Source organism: Atractosteus spatula, chromosome 7, assembly GCF_055471065.1.
Source record: "Atractosteus spatula isolate fAtrSpa1 chromosome 7, fAtrSpa1.hap1, whole genome shotgun sequence".
NCBI classification, from domain to species: Eukaryota; Metazoa; Chordata; class Actinopteri; order Semionotiformes; family Lepisosteidae; genus Atractosteus; species Atractosteus spatula.
In genome coordinates this window covers 26,773,140-26,792,723 of record NC_142712.1, presented here as the reverse complement: position 1 = coordinate 26,792,723, position 19,584 = coordinate 26,773,140, and the positions used below count along the sequence as shown (strand labels likewise).

Sequence of the window (19,584 nt, the reverse complement as noted above, 5' to 3'; positions counted from 1 at the left end):
ATATTAAGTGTTTATAGACAAGATTATACAGTTTAAAGCACAAATAATCATGAAAAATCTGGTTTCAAGGAGGTGTACTCAAACTCAAACAGGTGTACTGTATATTTATATACCAATCATATCACACTATAGTTGATTACTGGACAGTACGATTTAATGCACAGTACCTCACAGTCCAAAGATATACTGGTAGGTTAATTGTTTCTGGGAAAATTGGCTCTGACATGAGTGTGTGTATCTGTTTAAGTGATGGTTTCATGATTAAGGAAATCTTCACAGAAGTTAAACACAAGTTAAACAAAGGAGGGAAGAAGGTCATTTTTACAATTGCCAGTAACTAGAGAATGGATTATCAATATTTGAAAAACTGTACCATGATGGAAAAAACAGATGTGTTACAAGGTGAACTAGGTACTCAAGTTGTTGTTTACTCATGTACAGATGTAGCCATTCAAAATGAACGGGGTATGCTGCGGTACAACGTGGTGGGTGTATCACATCAAAACGCGTCATAATGCATGCAGATTAGATTATGTTAATAGTATCCGGAATCACCTTGTAAAACCACCAGGTGGAGCTAATAAAGCTTAACCTCTCATGTACAGCATTTGAGCTGTCACCAGAAAACACCCGGTTTCGAATCCCGATTACTCCTGTGGGACAATCTTTATTCAATTAAGAATTTAAGTTGTATACTCTTTAGACTTTTAAATTTAAACTGTGTATTACAGCATGTTAATCATTATACATTAAAAAGTTGGTATATTTTATGAAAGCAAGATTGCTCAGTTGGACAAAAGTACACAACCTACTGTACCACCTTTATCATAAATATTTTAATTATGCAGAAATATTTTATGCATCAAAGTCTTTACCGAAGATATTACTAATAGTATTAATAATGAATGACCTTGGACAAGCTGTAAACTCAAAGTATTACTCTGGTCCACTGAATCTCCGATTCACCATGCCTTTCACATGCTCATAAATGATATTAATTTAGGAACATAAACATATTATGCAAACTGTACTGTATATGGCTGGTATTGGTATAATACACACCAGTATTCCATTTCTCCCTAAACATTTTAATCATCAAGGTCTTACATGTGGTTATTTCAGAAACGTTTTTATGTGCTCCTTCTGACCATATTACTGTATGTTGATATACTTTGTGAGAAAAGTGATAGTTTTAAGCTTTTCTGCGAATACGCTCATTATTGGAGTAAACAAAAGCATACGTTTAGAATCTGATTAATGGGAATTAATATATAATATGGAATCTCGTTTCTAAAGAAATTAATAACGATATAATTGTATTCATGTACTGTAGCACAAACAGTAGTATAAGGCTTTCTATTGATATGTATATGAGTGTTTCACTGCTTGTCATGTGACTGCGTCTGTGGTATGATGGCTTAAGTAACTGACTTATAAGGCTGAGGGCGGGTGTTGGAATCCAGCTGTCGCCATAAGTTATCTTTTAACAAATAAATATTTCTTTGAAAAACTAAAATAGCAAATATCATGGGTACTATATTGACTATATAGTCACTTTTCAGTCACTTACTGTAGTTATTTTAGAATAGTTGTGACGTGCCTATTCTGATTAAGTTAATATACTTTATAAAAAGCTATAATGTTTTAACCTTTTCTATGAATACTTGAATATGAATATGTTACTGCAGTAAAAAACATACTTTTTAGAATCCACGTAATAGGGAGTGTAATATGGAATCGCATATCTAAAGAAGCTAATAATATATATTATATATTCATATTAGTATCATTATCATAGTAGTACAGTAGTATTACCGTAACCCACTTCTTTGTAAAGATCTGCATCAATTTCTTTGACTCATCTACTCGTGCTTAAATTGGAAACATTTTAATCTGTCTGTTTCAACAGTGTTTTTAAGTGGTACTTTGGTACAGTGGATTTAGTGCATTCCTGGCAACCCAGAGGTCAGTCTTTGATTCCCCCTTAGGGCACACATTTTTATTTTAACAAATAAAGACTTGTTTTTTAAAAATAAAATAGTAAATGTTATGTACACATTTTTGACATTTTATTATTTTTAATAATAAATTTTATTAATTTATTATTATATTATTATAGGCATTGTATAGAACATGTGACATTTTGTGCTGTATCATGTTCATTTTACACTATTTAAACATATCATGTGTACTTTACCATAGTTCCTGCCAATGAACAGCATAGAGAACCCATGATCATCTGTTTTTTACCATAATTATTATCACTGGGAATAATAATAATTGCTTACACTTATATAGCGCTTTTCTGGACACTCCACTCAAAGCGCTTTACAGATAATGGGGACTCCCCTCCACCACCAATGTGCAGCATCCACCTGGATGATGCAACGGCAGCCATAGTGCACCAGAACGCTCACCACACATCAGCTATCAGTGGGGAGGAGAGCAGAGTAATAAAGCCAATGCATAGATGGGGATTATTAGGAGGCCATGATTGGTAAGGGCCAATGGGAAATTACACCGGGGTTACACCCCTACTCTTTACGAGAAACGCCCTGGGATTTTTAATGACCACAGAGAGTCAGGACCTCGGTTTTATGTCTCATCCGAAGGATGGCACCTGTTTACAGTATAGTGTCCCCGTCACTATACTGGGGCATTAGGACCCACATGTACTGCAGGGTGAGCACCCCCTGCTGGCCCCACTAACGCCTTTTCCAGCAGCAACCTTAGTTTTTCCCAGGAGGTCTCCCATCCAGGTACTGAACAGGCTCACACCTGCTTAGCTTCAGTGGGCTGCCAGTTGTGAGTTGCAGGGTGATATGGCTGCTGGCTGGAGTACATGACACCCTGTGTGTTTCCTTAGTCACTTAGTTCCTGAGTATTGTAATGAGTACAGAACACAACAGCTTGTGATTATAATACCTACAGTACTTGGGATTCTGTTTTGCTGTAGTGAACACTTTGTGTTATACCGAAGATAATAAGAACCGTAATACACACGTCAGTCTGTGCTGTACTGTAGTTACTGGGTAGCATAGTGAAAACATGACATTGTGTTATTTAGCAAAGTTACTGTGTACTGAAATGAAAACATGATATATAGTAATCTGCTTTGCTATAGTCACTATACAGTGACCAATGCTCTATGCACTGAGCCATGATTTTCTATCCTTCATCATTCTTCCATTGTGTCGAAGAAAACTCAGTCTTCACTCAGGTTAGGAGATTGTCAAACAGAGATCTTTAATACAATCAGCTGAAGGGGAGCACATCACCGAGATAGGGTTTCCCCTAGCACTCAAGACATGCTCACTGGACTGAAGTTATACTTTCTTTTTTATACATTAAAAGTAGGCAAGACTTTAACATATCAAAAGAACATACAGGGAAAGGGGCAGTGTCAGAAGTCAAACAAACAGGACAGGGGGATGCCATTTGGCATCCTACAATCTGTTTCATTTCTCTCTGGTTGAATGGGTGTGAGGAATCACAGGCTTTAGTTTGCACCTAAGACAGTGGTCTTAGGTGCGAACAGAAAACCTTTCCCGCGCATAGTCACTGTCCTGACCTTTTGACTCGGTCTTCCACAATTGGGTTTCATATTTCATTTAATATTTATATTATGACATATAATATGACATTTTTGCTGTACCATAGTCAATGGACACTATAGTTAGCACATGACATTATATTCCTTATTTTAGACGCTGGGCAGTGTAGGTAACACATTACATCACCTGTGCTTTACCACACACATTTGTCACTATATTGAAGACATGATATTCTGTTTTTTTATCATAGTTAATACCAATGGACACTGTAGGAAATACATAAAATGTTGTGCTTTACCTCGGTTATTGCCACTGGGAACTGTAGAGAACCATTTATATTGATTGCGTTAGCATAGTTTCAGCCACTGGGTAATGTTGATAGGACATGACACTATGGGATTCTCTAATGAGAATCTCTAATGAGTGAGCACTGTAGTACGCATAATTATGTAATAGGTTTAATCCATGCTGAAAAGAGAAGAAAGAAAACACAACATTTCGGCCATGGAGCCTTCTTCAGGTGTGAGGTTTTCTTTCTTCTCTTTTCAGCATGGAATAAACCTATTTCTTTGCAGCCTATGCATGCTGACACAGCTACCCACCTGACATATTAAGTTTATATTCTTTGTAAAAGTTATGTTTTAACCTTTTCTGCGAATACGCTCTTTATCGGAGTAAACAAAAGTATACTTTTAGAATTTGATTAATGGGGAATATAATATGAAATCACGTAATGTTGCTTAAAGAATTTAAAATCTATCTGACTGTACTTTTGATCTTATGTACAGTAACTGAGCAGAAAGTCACCTTGCTCTCACAAGCAGCTCTGTTAGAGTTTGTGTTTTAACACACTGCACTCATTTGAGTGGATTTTTATCACCTTTATTACATTTGTCTTTCAGGGGCCATGGGAGTTGTATGCCTTCCTTAGTTTAACATATGATACATCCCCAGTAAATCGAGAAGCTAAAACTCGCTGTCTGCCTTGTGACATTACTTGTACTGCTCCAAAGCCCAGCACAGAATAAAATCTGCTAAACTGCCACCACAATTACCCATAACACAAACTGCAGCACCATAATACCTGTAATACAAAGGACCCCACTACAAATTAAAATGACCCAAAGTGCAGCACACGTGAATCATAGGAACAAAATATAAATATATATTTAACAATATAAATTAACAATATAAGTCAAAGATCTTGAACAAGCCCCTAAATATGCTACATCCCCACTATAGTTATGGAAAGGTGAAAGTGGGAAGCAGATTTTTTTTAACATTTTTTAAAGAAAATCCAAAATAGGGAACAATGGCATGTTCCTACCTAACTTAGACATTTCAAGTTCAAGTTCAAGTTTATTGTCATTATACTCATATACAGGTATATGGTATAACGAAATGCTATTTAGCTAGCTCTCGGACATAAGTAGTACAAAGAAAAAAAACAACAACAATACAATTGTATAACGAAAGACAGAGACAACAGGCAGTGTGCAAAAAACAACAACAGGCGATGTGCAAAAACAACAACAGGCAATGTGCAAAACAACAAAAAGGTAACAGGTTATGTGCAAAAACATGCATCAACAGAATGAAATAAAGGGATAGAAATTATGGGGAGTGAGCTTTTGACACGTATGGTAGAGATAGATTTTCAATGTGTGTTTGGGTTTTTGGTAAGAAAGAAGGCACTGTGAGGTTCAGATCAGAGGTGAGAGTGAGAGAGGCTGGGAGTTTAATAGTTAGATAGTGCGGGGGTAAAAAGTGTTTCTGAGTCTGGTAGTCCAGACCCGAATGCTCCGGTACCGTTTTCCAGATGGTAGCGGATCATACAGTCTGTAGCTGGGGTGTGTCGGGTCTTTGATGATGCTTAGAGCTTTCCTCAAGCACCGTCTGTCATAAATGTCCTGTATAGATGGGAGGGCAACCCCAGTGATGGACTGGGCAGTTTTCACCACCCGCTGCAGTACTGCAGTTGCCATACCACACTGTGATGCAGCCTGTCAGTGTGCTTTCTGTAGTGCATCTGTAAATGTTAGTGAGGATCTGGGGACATATCTTAGCCTTCTTCAACCGTCTTAGGAAGTACAGGCGCTGTTGTGCTTTCTTGATCAGAGAGGTGGCGTTGAGAGACCATGTGAGGTCCTCGGTGATATGGACACCAAGGAATTTAAAGTTACTGACCCTTTCCACTTCAGTCCTGTTGATGTGGATAGGGGCATGTCCGGTTTGCAGTTTCCTGAAATCAACGATCAGCTCCTTGGTTTTGCTGATGTTGAGGGTGAGGTTGTTGTCATCACACCACATTGTAAGGAGATTGACCTCCTCCCTGTAGGCCCTCTCATCATTGTCTGTGATCAGACCTACAACTGTGGTGTCATCGGCAAACTTGATGATGGAGTTGGTGTTGTGTTTGGCCTTACAGTCGTGGGTATAGAGGGAGTAGAGCAATGGACTAAGCACACACCCCTGGGGGACCCCAGTGTTCAGAGTTAGTGTGCCGGAGGTGTGGTTTCCAAGCCTGACAGCCTGAGGTCTGCCTATCAGAAAGTCCCGAATCCAGTTGTAGAGGGTGGTGTTGAGACCCAGTGCACTGAGTTTCTTGACTAGTTTCTTTGGGATGATAGTGTTAAAAGCTGAGCTGAAGTCGATGAATAGTAGTCTTGCATATGTGTTCTTTTGGTCCAGGTGGGATACGGCAGTGTGTATGGCAATGGAGATTGCGTCATCCATGGATCTGTTGGACCGGTAGGCAAACTGGTACGGGTCCAGTGTGTTTGGAATGTTGTCCTTAATGTGCTTCATGACCAGCCTCTCGAAGCACTTCATGATGACAGGTGTTAGTGTCACTGTGGTTTTCTTTGGTATTGGGATGATGGTGGTTGTCTTGAAGCAGGTGGGGACTACGGCTTGGGCCAGAGACATGTTGAAAATGTTTGTGAATACACCCGCCAGTTGATTGGTGCAGGCTCTGAGGACGCGACTGGGTATGCCGTCGGGTCCTGCAGCCTTGCGTGTGTTCACTTTTAGCAGAGATCTCCTCACCTCATCTGCAGACAGTGAGAGCAGCTGGTCAGCTGCAGAGGATGCAGTTCTGATGACTGGTTCTGTGTTGTTGGCTTCAAACCGAGCATAGAAGGTGTTGAGCTCGTTAGGCAGGGAGGCATCATGGGCAGGTGCACAGATGTTCTTCCTCTTGTAGTCTGTGATGGCCTGTATACCTTGCCACATACGTCACATACGCCTTTCATGACTTTAAAAGCTTAATCTTTTACACAAATCCAAAACCTTTTAAAACAGTAGCTGTTAACTCTACTTCAGACCTGCATGTCAAGATTACGGTGTGTTCAGCAGCTCTTTTATTTGGATTACACTATGAATCCCTGAGGCATACTATCCAAGGTTCCGAAATAAAAAAAAATCAGACATTTTTTTGGATGAGAGAAATGGGTACGGTATCTTTTGAGAAAGTGTGTACTGATTTCAAAGAATCTGATTTTGACAAACCTTTAAGAGCTGATTTTGCTTGCAGAATTTAAAATCTGTCTGCATGACTGTATTGCAGCTTATTTAATTGAACTGTTTGGACATCTACGCAGATAACCAATCTAACTTTAAGGTCTGCTTCTTTCACGGTTTTTATGCGAAATGTTTTCCTACACTCAGAGATCCTGACTGGTTTGACTTTATATTTGCCATATTAAGCTAAAATAGTTAAAATAGTTAATCTTTTTTGGAATTCGATTTGTTATATTGTCATTATTATTATAATAAAATGACTAACATCAACACAGGTGCTGCTACTGTTCATAGCCTCTCAGTAATTTAAAAATTACTCTGCCATAGACAGGCACCCCTTTGAATTTTTAACACTCTTATCATCTTTGTCTGTCCAGGAGGGTGGGGACCCCAATACCCCGCTATGAGAATGTTTTTAATCCCCATCCCCCAAGCATACTAGAAGTATGGAGCTGCCTTACATAAAGTGGCTGCAGTGGAATACGTAAAAATTAATTTCAAGCTGAAAGGAAAAGACTCATTGTGTCTCCGATATAACTCTTCAGCTTACAGATTGTCCAAAGTCATACATTATTAATATTATTATTAATATCTTCCAATATTGCATTAAAACTGGAACGTTTTTACAAGTGTAAATCTACCAGTCTATCTGTTTTCTAACCGCTTTATCCAGGACAGATAGCAGTTGTTACGATCCCTGCCTCCCGGCAACGGAGGAGGCAGAAGTAGGCGTAGCCCCTATCTATCAGTTCACCTATCAGTTTTCCCATTCACCACCACACCCCCATCTCATCCTACTTAAACACCTGTCCTTCCCTACCTCGTTGCTCAGTATTGGTTTTCCCTTTCAAGCTTCCTGGTTGCGCTTCTTCTACTCTGTGTTCGTCTTGGCTTTCGGTTTGCGGTTTTTCCCTTTGGACTTCGGCTTTTCGGATCTCGGCTTGGATTGGTTACTTTCGCTCTGTTTTGGATTACTGGCTACCCCTGGATTCTCGGATTGCTCTTCGGACTACGACCTCGGATCTCGCTTCGGCTTCGGTACTCGTTCCCCTTCGGATTTCTGGCTTCCCCTGGACACTCGGCTCGTTCCTACGGTTACGGTTTTCTTTCGGATTACGACTTGGTTTTGTTTGCTCCTGCAAGTGGGTTCACTCACTGGTTCGGTCCCGATTACCGAACTCATAACAGAATACTGAGCCGTTTAACATGGACCCAGCGGAGCAAGAGGAGATTCGCTCGGCTTTGGATCAGCACGGACAAGCCTTACTCCAGCTCCAGGCTTCTGTCCAACAGATCTCTGCGCACCTGTCTGCTATGCCGCCCATCGGCAATCGAGGAAGCAACGCTGGAGCTGCCGCTTCGGCTCCGCCCCCGCCAGCTCCTACACCTGCTCCTCGGCCTCTTCCACTAATTCCACCTGACAGGTTTGACGGCAACCCTACGAAATGTCGGGGCTTCTTAGCACAGTGTACGCTGGTTCTCAGGCTTCACCCGGAGACTTTTTTTTCTCCTCAGGACAAGATCGCCTTCATAGTTTCACGGCTAACCGGCCGCGCTTTGGAATGGGCTATTGCTCTGTTGAATCGCAGGGCTCCTGAAATTCAGGATTATGATTTTTTTTTTAGAAAAATTTAAGGGGGTTTTTTGTCATCCCATAGTTGGCCAAGACTCTGCCTTCCGCCTCTCCTCCATCCACCAAGGGCGTCGGTCTGTACATGATTATGCTATTGATTTTCAAGTAGCAGCAGCAGAGACTCACTGGGACGATGAGGTCCTTATTTTTTTTTCCGTCAAGGACTCAGTGAAGAAATTAAGGACCATCTGGTAAATATGCCGCCATTGGGCAATACCTTGGAGGAAGTTATTTCACAGGTACTGCAATTAGAACTCAGAATTCGTCATAGGAGTGCTGAGAGATCTCGGTCCCCTATACTAGAGGCTCCTCGGATATCATCTTTCAGATCTGCCGACTCAGAACAACCTTTGGAAATAGCCCGCACCCGGGTAACCCCTGAAGAACGTGAGAGGCGCCAAAGAGAGGGTCGCTGCCTGTACTGTGGGAAATTTGGACACTTTAAAGCGGCCTGCCCTGCTGCTTACTCATCTTTGAAGTGCCGCCCACCTTCTCAGAATCCTAAGGTGAGTGAGAATACTCAATTCCCTCACCTTTCCTCAGGATTTTTTATTTTTTCCACACTATTCTGGGGTAATGAAAGGAGACCTCTTCTTGCTTTTATAGACTCAGGGGCGGCGGGTAACTTTATAGACGCCGCCGTCGCTCGAGCTTGGAAACTACCCTTGACCCTGGTGTCTAAACCTCTTCGTGTCCAGTCTATTGATGGCTCCCCCGTATCTCCAGGACTTATTAGGTGGCAAACGGAAATTATAAGCCTGCAGATAGGCGCCACCCATGTGGAAGACATCTGGTTTTATCTCCTTGAGACCCCAACACATCCTCTGGTGCTAGGCTTTCCTTGGCTACAGCAGCATGACCCACACATTTCTTGGTCCCGTAAAGAGATAGTAGCTTGGGGACCCAGATGTGTTAGAAAATGCTGTCGCCTACCTGTGAAGATTGCACTCATGGCGACGTCCCCTTCAGGGGTTCCTACCATACCCCCTCAATACTCTGATCTACAAGAAGCCTTTAATGAGCAGGAGGCCTTGGCCCTCCCCCCTCATCGACCTTACGATTGTGCCATTGACCTTTTGCCTGGTACTATCCCTCCCAAAGGTCGTATTTTTCCACTCTCCAATTCTGAGTCTGAGGCCCTGAAAGTCTATATACAAGATTCTCTGAAGGCTGGGCTTATACGTCCATCCACTTCACCAGCATGTGCCAGTTTTTTTTTTGTGGAGAAGAAGGATGGTGGGCTCCGTCCCTGCATTGACTATCGTGGCCTCAATGAGATCACCATCAAGAATCGGTACCCTTTGCCTCTAATTCCAGCAGCACTTGAGTCTGTGCATGGAGCCAAGATCTTTACAAAACTGGATTTACGAGGGGCCTATAACCTAATCCGCATTCGGGAGGGGGATGAATGGAAGACGGCGTTTATGACAACCCATGGACATTACGAATATTTGGTCATGCCCTTTGGTTTGGTTAATGCTCCAGCAGTGTTTCAATCTTTTATTAATGACATTTTTCGGGATCTCCTACAAAGATTTGTCTTGGTTTATCTAGATGACATATTAATTTTTTCTGACTCCTTCCAGGATCATGTTCTCCATGTCAGAGAAGTACTCTCCCGGCTCATTAAGAATAAGCTATATGTCAAACTAGAGAAGTGTACCTTCCATGCTTCAAGGATTCACTTTTTAGGGTACGTCATCTCGCCGGAGGGGGTGGAAATGGATTCGAGTAAAGTCTCGGCGATTACTGATTGGCCCACTCCCAAGAATCTAAAACACATTCAACGATTTCTCGGCTTTGCTAACTTTTACAGGAAGTTTATTCGAAATTTCAGCACGGTGGTCACTCCCATAACCTCTTTGACCCATAAAGGACCTAAACAAGGCAAATGGACCCCTCAAGCCGAAGAAGCATTTCAGCGTCTGAAACACCTGTTCACTACAGCTCCCATCCTAAAACACCCTGATCCAACTTTGCCCTTTGTGGTCGAAGTGGATGCTTCTGGCCATGGTGTGGGTGCTGTTCTCTCCCAACGTCATGGAGAAAAACAGATTCTTCATCCCTGTGCCTTCTTCTCTAAGAAGCTATCACCTGCCCAAATGAACTACGACGTCGGTAACCGTGAGCTCTTGGCCATTAAGCTGGCATTGGAGGAATGGAGGCACTGGTTAGAGGGTGCTCATCACCCTTTTTTAATTTACACTGATCATAAAAACCTGGAGTATCTGCAGTCGGCCAAACGTCTTTGTCCTCGCCAGGCTAGGTGGTCCCTTTTTTTTTCCAGATTTAATTTCTTGATCACCTACACTCCAGGTTCCAAGAACATCAAGGCAGACGCCCTTTTACGGATCCACGACCCCCCTGAGGCCGAATTGATTCCAGAACCCATCATCCCGTCTGGTAAGTTCCTGGCAGCTGTAAGATGGGACATTGAGGTAATTGTTCGACGAGCCTTGGTAGGACAGACGGTACCTCCTCAGTGCCCTCAGGACAAGTTATTTGTCTCTAATTCCGTCAGATCGGCAGTTTTACAATGGGGACACGACTCCCGCTTCGCCGGACACCCTGGATTCCACCGTACCTTGGATTTCATCTCCAGAGACTTCTGGTGGCCAACTATGGCCAAGGATGTCAAGGAATATGTCCAGGCCTGCTCTATCTGCTCCCAAACGAAGTCTTCCCGGATGAGGGCAGCGGGCCTTCTTCAACCCCTACCCATCCCGGACCGTCCTTGGACCCACCTCTCAGTCGATTTTATTACTGACCTTCCACCCAGCCATGGACACACGACTATTATGGTGGTGGTAGACCGTTTTTCCAAATCTGCCCATTTTATTCCCCTACCATCCTTACCGACAGCTCGAGAACTAGCAGAATTGTTTGTACAACATATCTTCCGACTGCATGGCATCCCTAAGGATATTGTTTCTGATAGGGGCCCCCAGTTTGTCTCCCGATTTTGGAGGGCCTTCTGTAAGTCACTGGGCGCCTCAGTCTCACTTACCTCAGCTTATCACCCTCAGGCCAACGGTCAGACTGAACGAATGAATCAGGAACTGCTGACCTATTTACGGACTTATATCTCCTCTACCCATGACAATTGGGTGTCCTTGCTCCCATGGGCAGAGTATGCACACAACTCTTTGTATACCACAGCTACCGGCATGTCTCCCTTTAAGTGTGCTTTAGGTTATCAGCCTCCTCTTATCCCTGACTCCCACCCCAACACAGAGGTACCTTCGGTTCAGGACTACATCTCTAACCTGAAGACCTTCTGGAGGAAGGCCAAAGCCACCCTTCTTCGCACCTCAGCTCAGCGGAAGAAGGTGACTGATCGGCGCCGTCGTATCCCACCCAGACTTCGACGCGGTCAGTTTGTTTGGTTATCTACTCGTAACCTTCCTCTAAAGCAACCTTCTGGCAAGCTTGCTCCCAGGTACATTGGTCCTTTTCGTGTCCTCGCCCAGATCACCCCTGTGACTTACCGACTGGCCTTGCCTCCTACCCTTCGGATCCACCCTACTTTCCATGTTTCCCTCCTTAAACCCTTTCACAGATCCATTCTGTCTAAACCGCAAAAAAAAACCCCACTGCCTCGAATAATTGATGGACTCCCTGCTTACACGGTCAATAAAATCCTGGATTCCCGATGGTCTCGTGGATCCCTACAATATCTCGTCGATTGGGAAGGCTACGGTCCGGAGGAGCGCTCGTGGGTCTCGGAGAAGGATATTCTGGACCCCAACCTCATCCAAGACTTCCACCTTAACTTCCCGGATCGTCCCGTTAGGGCGTCAGGAGCCGCCCGTAGAGGGGGGGGTAATGTTACGATCCCTGCCTCCCGGCAACGGAGGAGGCAGAAGTAGGCGTAGCCCCTATCTATCAGTTCACCTATCAGTTTTCCCATTCACCACCACACCCCCGTCTCATCCTACTTAAACACCTGTCCTTCCCTACCTCGTTGCTCAGTATTGGTTTTCCCTTTCGAGCTTCCTGGTTGCGCTTCTTCTACTCTGTGTTCGTCTTGGCTTTCGGTTTGCGGTTTTTCCCTTTGGACTTCGGCTTTTCGGATCTCGGCTTGGATTGGTTACTTTCGCTCTGTTTTGGATTACTGGCTACCCCTGGATTCTCGGATTGCTCTTCGGACTACGACCTCGGATCTCGCTTCGGCTTCGGTACTCGTTCCCCTTCGGATTTCTGGCTTCCCCTGGACACTCGGCTCGTTCCTACGGTTACGGTTTTCTTTCGGATTACGACTTGGTTTTGTTTGCTCCTGCAAGTGGGTTCACTCACTGGTTCGGTCCCGATTACCGAACTCATAACAGCAGTCTCACCTACACAATTTGATTACATTTTTTACGATTTTGAAAGACTTCAGAATGCTTTGACTGATGCTTAAAAATCTAACATAATGTGTAGAGTGGTGAAAGAGCTATTGAGCATAGAACAGCTTTCTATGTAGTATATTCTTATATGTGTGAAAACAGGAAATACAGAGGGAGTTTCACAAACTAAAGAGAGGTTTGGGACACCCTGTCTCAAAAATAGGTGTTTTAATAAGAAAGCAAAGGTTGTGAAAACAGTGACATCACCCTGAACAAAATATTTTTTAAATACAAGCAGTTTAAAAGTTTTAGTTATAAATAATAATATTGTTAATAAATATCAGATACATTATTATAGTTCAGTTTCAGCGTTTATAGTTCAGTTTATTTGTTAAAGGAAAACTCATGCCTTGAGCAGGATTCAAACCCTGGCTTCCAGAATGTAAGTCACGCACTGAGGCCATTGTGCCAACTAGCTGCTTAGCAGCTTAAGCTATAGATGAAAAGGGCAGGCACAATGTTTCCAAGTAACCACAAGTGAATGAGTCATACTGATGCAGATGTTTACAAAGAAAGTGGACTAATACTTTGAGCTATGTAAATATGTTTAGATCCTTAAATTAATATTGTTATTCATTTCTTTAGATAAGTGATTCCATATTATATTCCCTATTAAGCGGATTCTAAAAAGTATGTGTTTTTTTACTGTAATAATGAGCACAAGTATTCATAGCAAAAGGTTAAAACATTATAACTTTTTATTGGGTATATCGATTTAAAATAGTCATAACGAGCACATCAAAACTTCCACATCAACGGCGATAAACTATTATCGCCCTACTCCCCACCTCGCAATCTTTGCTCTTCAAATTCTGGTCTTCTTACTGTCCCCCAAGCCCATCTACATTGTATAGGTGACAGGGCCTTCTCCTGTTATGCCCCCAAGCTCTGGAACTCTCTGCCCAAGGATATCAGAGAGTCACCTTCTCTAAACTCATTCAAATCCAGACTCAAAACCTTTTTCTTTAGAAAAGCCTTTACTTAACTGTTCCATTCTTCACCCCTCTGCTTTTCTTAGTATCACCATCCTCAGTCTCCTCTGTATATTGTAATTATTTTATCTTATTTATTCTTTTTATTTATTGTTGTTGACATTCTGTAAAGCGCTTTGAGAAGCCACCTTTAAAGGCGCTATATAAAATAAAGTTTTTTATTATAATTATTATTATAACTTTCCCAAAATAACCACAGTAAGTGACCGAGTGAAAGACTTCGATGCATAAAATGTTTATGAAGAAAGTGGAATACTGTTGTGTATTTTTATTTAAACTACCACTAACATTAAAATAAAATGGGAAAAATAAATCAATACAACAATTTCTCTAGATTAGTGGAATTAACATATGTAGATTTCAACATGGCTGTACAAGATCACAACAAAAGAAACTTTTGTTGGAAGAATCTGACCCATTTTTTATCAGCCCTAAAGTTCAAGCTAAACAAAAAGGCAGCAGTTCACAGTGTTGGAGGTTATGTGGAGAGCATGTTGTGACTCACTCATACATATTCTGATCATGCCCAAAAATACAACAATACCAGAAATCTATACATACAACCCTTAACAATATAGTAAACATGAACATACCATTTGAATTTTCTGTTATGTATTTGGGTAATTTTGACTTTGATCATATTGAAGTAAAGGATAGATACATAAAAGGGATTCTTCTAGCTGCCAGTAAAAAAGCAATCACAAGAAAATGGCTTATAAAAGAATCTCCAACACGTGAACAATGGGTTAATGTTGTGAATGAAATCTATATAATGGAAAAGATTACTTTTTTCTCTCAGGTTACAGGCAGAGAGGTTTAGGAAATACTGGGAAACATGGATTCATTTTATCTCCCCACTGAGACCTGATTTCAGTTTATCAGAGAATATACAGTAATATTTCTGTGTGGACTATTTTGTTGTTTGTTGTGTTTCTCATTAAACAATTGTATTTTCTTGTATAACCCCCCATATCTGCTGACATAATGTAAACAGTTTCTTCTATAAGTATGTATGAACACAATATAACAAAAATGAAGGCAAACATTTATTTTGCTGTTTTGGACGTGTTCTGTTTGTAAATCTTCTCATCACTAATTAAAAAGTTTTAAAAAACTAACATCTAACACACCACAAGTGCCACCTATTGATCTTCTTTGGCCAGTGAATCACATACCGTAATGTGCTGTGTTATGGGTGCCACATTTGGAATAAATGACACACATTCTGAGTGGCTGCATCTGTATGTAAACCTATATTCTTATTCTCTACCTATCCTTCTTCTTGTTGGCCTCAGTTCTGCTTTTGCTAACAATTACATCTTACTTTCATGTCTTGAGCCTGTGTTTGGAGTTTCTGACATTGCTCTTAAATGGTTTAACTCTTACCATAATGATTGCATAAATCTTACCTAAATGATTGCCAGCACTCTGTTGCTCTTGGGGTTTTCAGTTCTGATATTGGGTTTGTTAAATCTGGTATTATTATTATTATTGCTGGTGTTGTTTAAAGGTGGGGGAGGCTATGAAAATGGTGAGTTTCAGGAATTGACCGAATGGTTTAGTCAGTAATTAAAATATTTATTCATAACCCCAAACTTGTTAATGGTATCACCAGAATATACCAGAACGGTTGGTATAATTAGAGGCATGTGAATTCTTTATTCTCTGGCATAGCTTTAGTGAATAATCCAGGCACACTTGGTTAAACAAATATTTATTATCAAAGAAGTGACAAGCACTATGCTACAGACAACAAAAAAAACACACAAAATTATTCTACCTATGTAGTATTTATTTAGATAGATAGATACTTTATTGATCCCGTGAGGGAAATTGCAGTGCAACAGCAGCTTAACACAGACAACACAGCCACAGTGTAACAAATGATACAATAATAATAATAATACAATACATACAATACAATCAGTACAGTGAGGGGTGCACTAAAAGAGTTACTCACAGTCCAGGACACACAAAGAACAAACTAGAACAGAACAGTATGCAGAAAAATCGTATTGCACATACAGATGCAGCCATTCAAAGTGCGCGGTACAGACACGTACCGGAGGTAATTGGCTATGGCGTCGCGCATTGTGACGCACGATGACGCGCGGTACGTGATTGGTTGACCGACAGGGGCACTCGTGGTCCGTTGGTCTGTCATAGAAAGATTTACAGTAAACGTCTTTACTGTGCCCGTTGTGGTATTGAATATTTATATGGAATTTTACCACTGAAGGGAAATCTTAGTAGCTGAGCATAAAAAGAATAGGAGCATACTGTAACGCGTGTGAAGGCCATAAACGATATTAATTTTGGAACATAAACATACAGTATATGGCTGGTCTGGGTACTTTAAAGAAAAAATACACACCAGTATTCCATTTCTCCCTTAACATTTTAAGCATCGAAGTCTTTAACTAACGGAGTCAACAAGCATACTTTTTAGAATTTGATTAAAAGGGAATATAATATGGAATCGCGTATCTAAAGAAATTAATAACGATATAATTATATTCATGTACCGCAACACAAGAATAGTACACGCTGTACATTGTCTGTTGATAATGTTTCTGTAGTGCTTTTTCAGCACTCTGCATGTGACCTTGCCGGTGGCGCTGTGGGTTAGGTTCCTGACTCCCATGTCACATGGTCTGTGATTGAATCCCACTGGAACCATGAATTTATTTTTTAACTAACATTTCTTTGAAAAAATGAAACGTTTCCCTTGGTCAGAGATTAAATAAAACCTCACTCGCACCAAACAAATTTATATTTCCAAATATCACAACATGATCGAATTTAAGTCATTTTAATAACAATGAATAGTCACCTATGCGTTACAAAATAAACATTTATATTGATTTGAATCGCGTTTTGATTTAAATCGTAAACGCGTGTTTAAATGTATGTGTTTTTTGATTCACAATCAGACAAATGCAACATAAATTGATATCTTTGTCTTCTAAGTATCTTAATAAACTTTCAGCATAGCTTTCTCCCCGTTTAGATTTATTTTTCTTGGGATCTTGGGATCAAACGTGGAAAGATTAGATTGTAATCGTTTTTATTTTTTAAATACATTTTATAAAAGTGTAATCTATGCTAAAAAGTTGTACACCACCTGCTATAAAGATACATATTGTAATACTTTCGGTTCGGATAGGACAGACACGAGAACTCAGACTTGTGGAGTTAAAGCAAGTTAAAGCCTTGATTTTATATATCACCTTTAAAAGTGGAATCTCAAAGCAAAGTAAATACCCCACTCTGATTGTCATGCTAATAAAGCACCTTGAATTGAATTGAGGGAGAGAGGGGGGAGGGCGAGCGAGAGAGCCAGGACAGACAGGCAAATAAGATACACTCCACAGACATTCACAACAGCGACATATCATAAAACGTTTGCACATATAGTTAAGTTATTACTTGGTTTTCAAAGTGCAATGAAATACAATATTGTTGTTGTTGCTGTTATTGTTGTTTTTATCCTGTAAAGCGTTTTGAGAAGCCACCTTTAAAGGCGATATATAAAAGCGCTGATTCTTATGAAATGTGTTCCGCCGGGGATTCAAAAACTTTATTTTTTTTAATCGCGTATCTAAGGAAAATAGCAGTATAAGTTTGTTCATGCACAAACAGTGGCATGTTACATTATCAATTTGGGTGTCTCCTCTTGCCAGAAAGCTCTAAATTGCATTTTGAGTGCAGTTTTTGACTTTTTCTAGATTGCAACCCATACATAAAGCTGATACAGTTTAGACTTATTTTAAACTGTATTACAGCAGCACATTGGACAATGCAACGTAAATTGCAAAAATGCACTTGGAATCTGTCCAAGCCCTACTTTGTCAGGCATTTTCTTTTACTGCAACGGACATAAAAACTCTCTTGCTTTTAACAGAGCGTTTCATAATTTCTAACTATGAAAATTATTTAAACTGCGACACTTATCATTCATTCCATTCCATTATCAGTCTTCCATTTCTCCCTAAACATTTTAAGCATGAAGGTTTTATGAAACGGTACCCAAATATGCGATTGCTGTATAGAATGAATTTTAATTTTAAAAAAATTATTTAACACGAAAATTAAGCTGGAAATCTCGCCCTCTTCTACTTTGAAAATACCTGTGAAACCGGTTTAATTCGTCACAGCCAGCACTCCCGCAGAGAGGGGGGTTGTACTCGTTAATGTCTTAGCCAGAACACATCATTATATCTCATTTTGTTTGCCCAGCCACTATTGCTGTTATTGTTTTTATCCTGTAAAGCGCTTTGAGGAGCACAGCTTTCTCACCACTTAGATTACTTTTTGATACCATCCTTACACAAAGCAGAAACTTCTATTCATTGTTATTAAAATGACTTAAATTCGATCATGTTGTGATATTTGGAAATATAAATTTGTTTGGTGCGAGTGAGGTTTTATTTAATCTCTGACCAAGGGAAAGGTTTCATTTTTTCAAAGAAATGTTAGTTAAAAAAAAGTTATGGTTCCAGTGGGATTTGATCACAGACCGTGTGACATGGGAGTCAGGAACCTAACCCACAGCGCCACCGGCAAGGTCACATGGAGAGTGCTGAAAAAGCACTACAGAAACATTATCAACAGACAATGTACAGCGTGTACTATTCTTGTGTTGCGGTACATGAATATAATTATTTCATTATTAATTTCTTTAGATACGCGATTCCATATTATATTCCCTTTTAATCAAATTCTAAAAAGTATGCTTGTTGACTCCGGTATCACGTTAGTTAAAGACTTTGATGCTTAAAATGTTTAGGGAGAAATGGAATACTGGTGTGTATGTTTCCTTTAAAGTACTGAGACCAGCCATATACTGTATGTTTAAGTTCCAAAAAAAAAGATGTCCAGAGTAGGGACACTAATTTAGAACATACAAAACTTATGGTCATGTTTTGTCTCCTACTGTTACAGTGTTGGACAGCGACAGCTAGTCTGTCTAGCACGTGCCTTGCTGCGGAAGTCAAAACTCCTGGTTCTGGATGAAGCTACAGCTTCCATTGACATTGAAACAGACAGCTTGGTTCAGCAGACCATACGGAAGGAATTTGCTGACTGTACCATCCTGACCATAGCACACAGACTGCACACTATCATGGACTTGGACAGGTGAATACTTCTTACCACAGTATTGTGTTGTTTCAAAATAATCTGTAGTAAGGATGGGGACATCAGTCCATCTCAGGGTACACACAGACTCAAACTCACACATTCAGGCCACAGACATTTTTCATAGAAGTCAGTTAACCTATTAACAGTCAATTAACACTTAACGCAATTAACTGTGGGAGGAAACCGGATCTCCCAGAGGAAACCCACATGAATAAAGGGAGAAACACAAACTCCATGCAGATGTCAGCCAAGGGTTTTGGATACAGTGCTTTAGTGCTACAAGGACACAATCTTAACAGCTGTTGCACCATTCTGGCCAATGTGTATACATACAGATCCAGCCATTCAAATTG

General features: G+C 40.7%; 1 protein-coding gene across 2 annotated transcripts in view; it reads left to right on the top strand.

Moving 5' to 3' along the window:
* LOC148830748 (ATP-binding cassette sub-family C member 1-like) overlaps positions 1–19,584 on the top strand; it is a 291,300-nt gene that overhangs the window by 231,093 nt on the left and 40,623 nt on the right. For both annotated transcript variants that reach the window (XM_088921193.1, XM_088921196.1), the window contains one exon: positions 19,034–19,228. In XM_088921193.1, the coding sequence (XP_088777319.1) occupies positions 19,034–19,228 (195 nt within the window). The remainder of the gene's footprint in view (positions 1–19,033; positions 19,229–19,584) is intronic.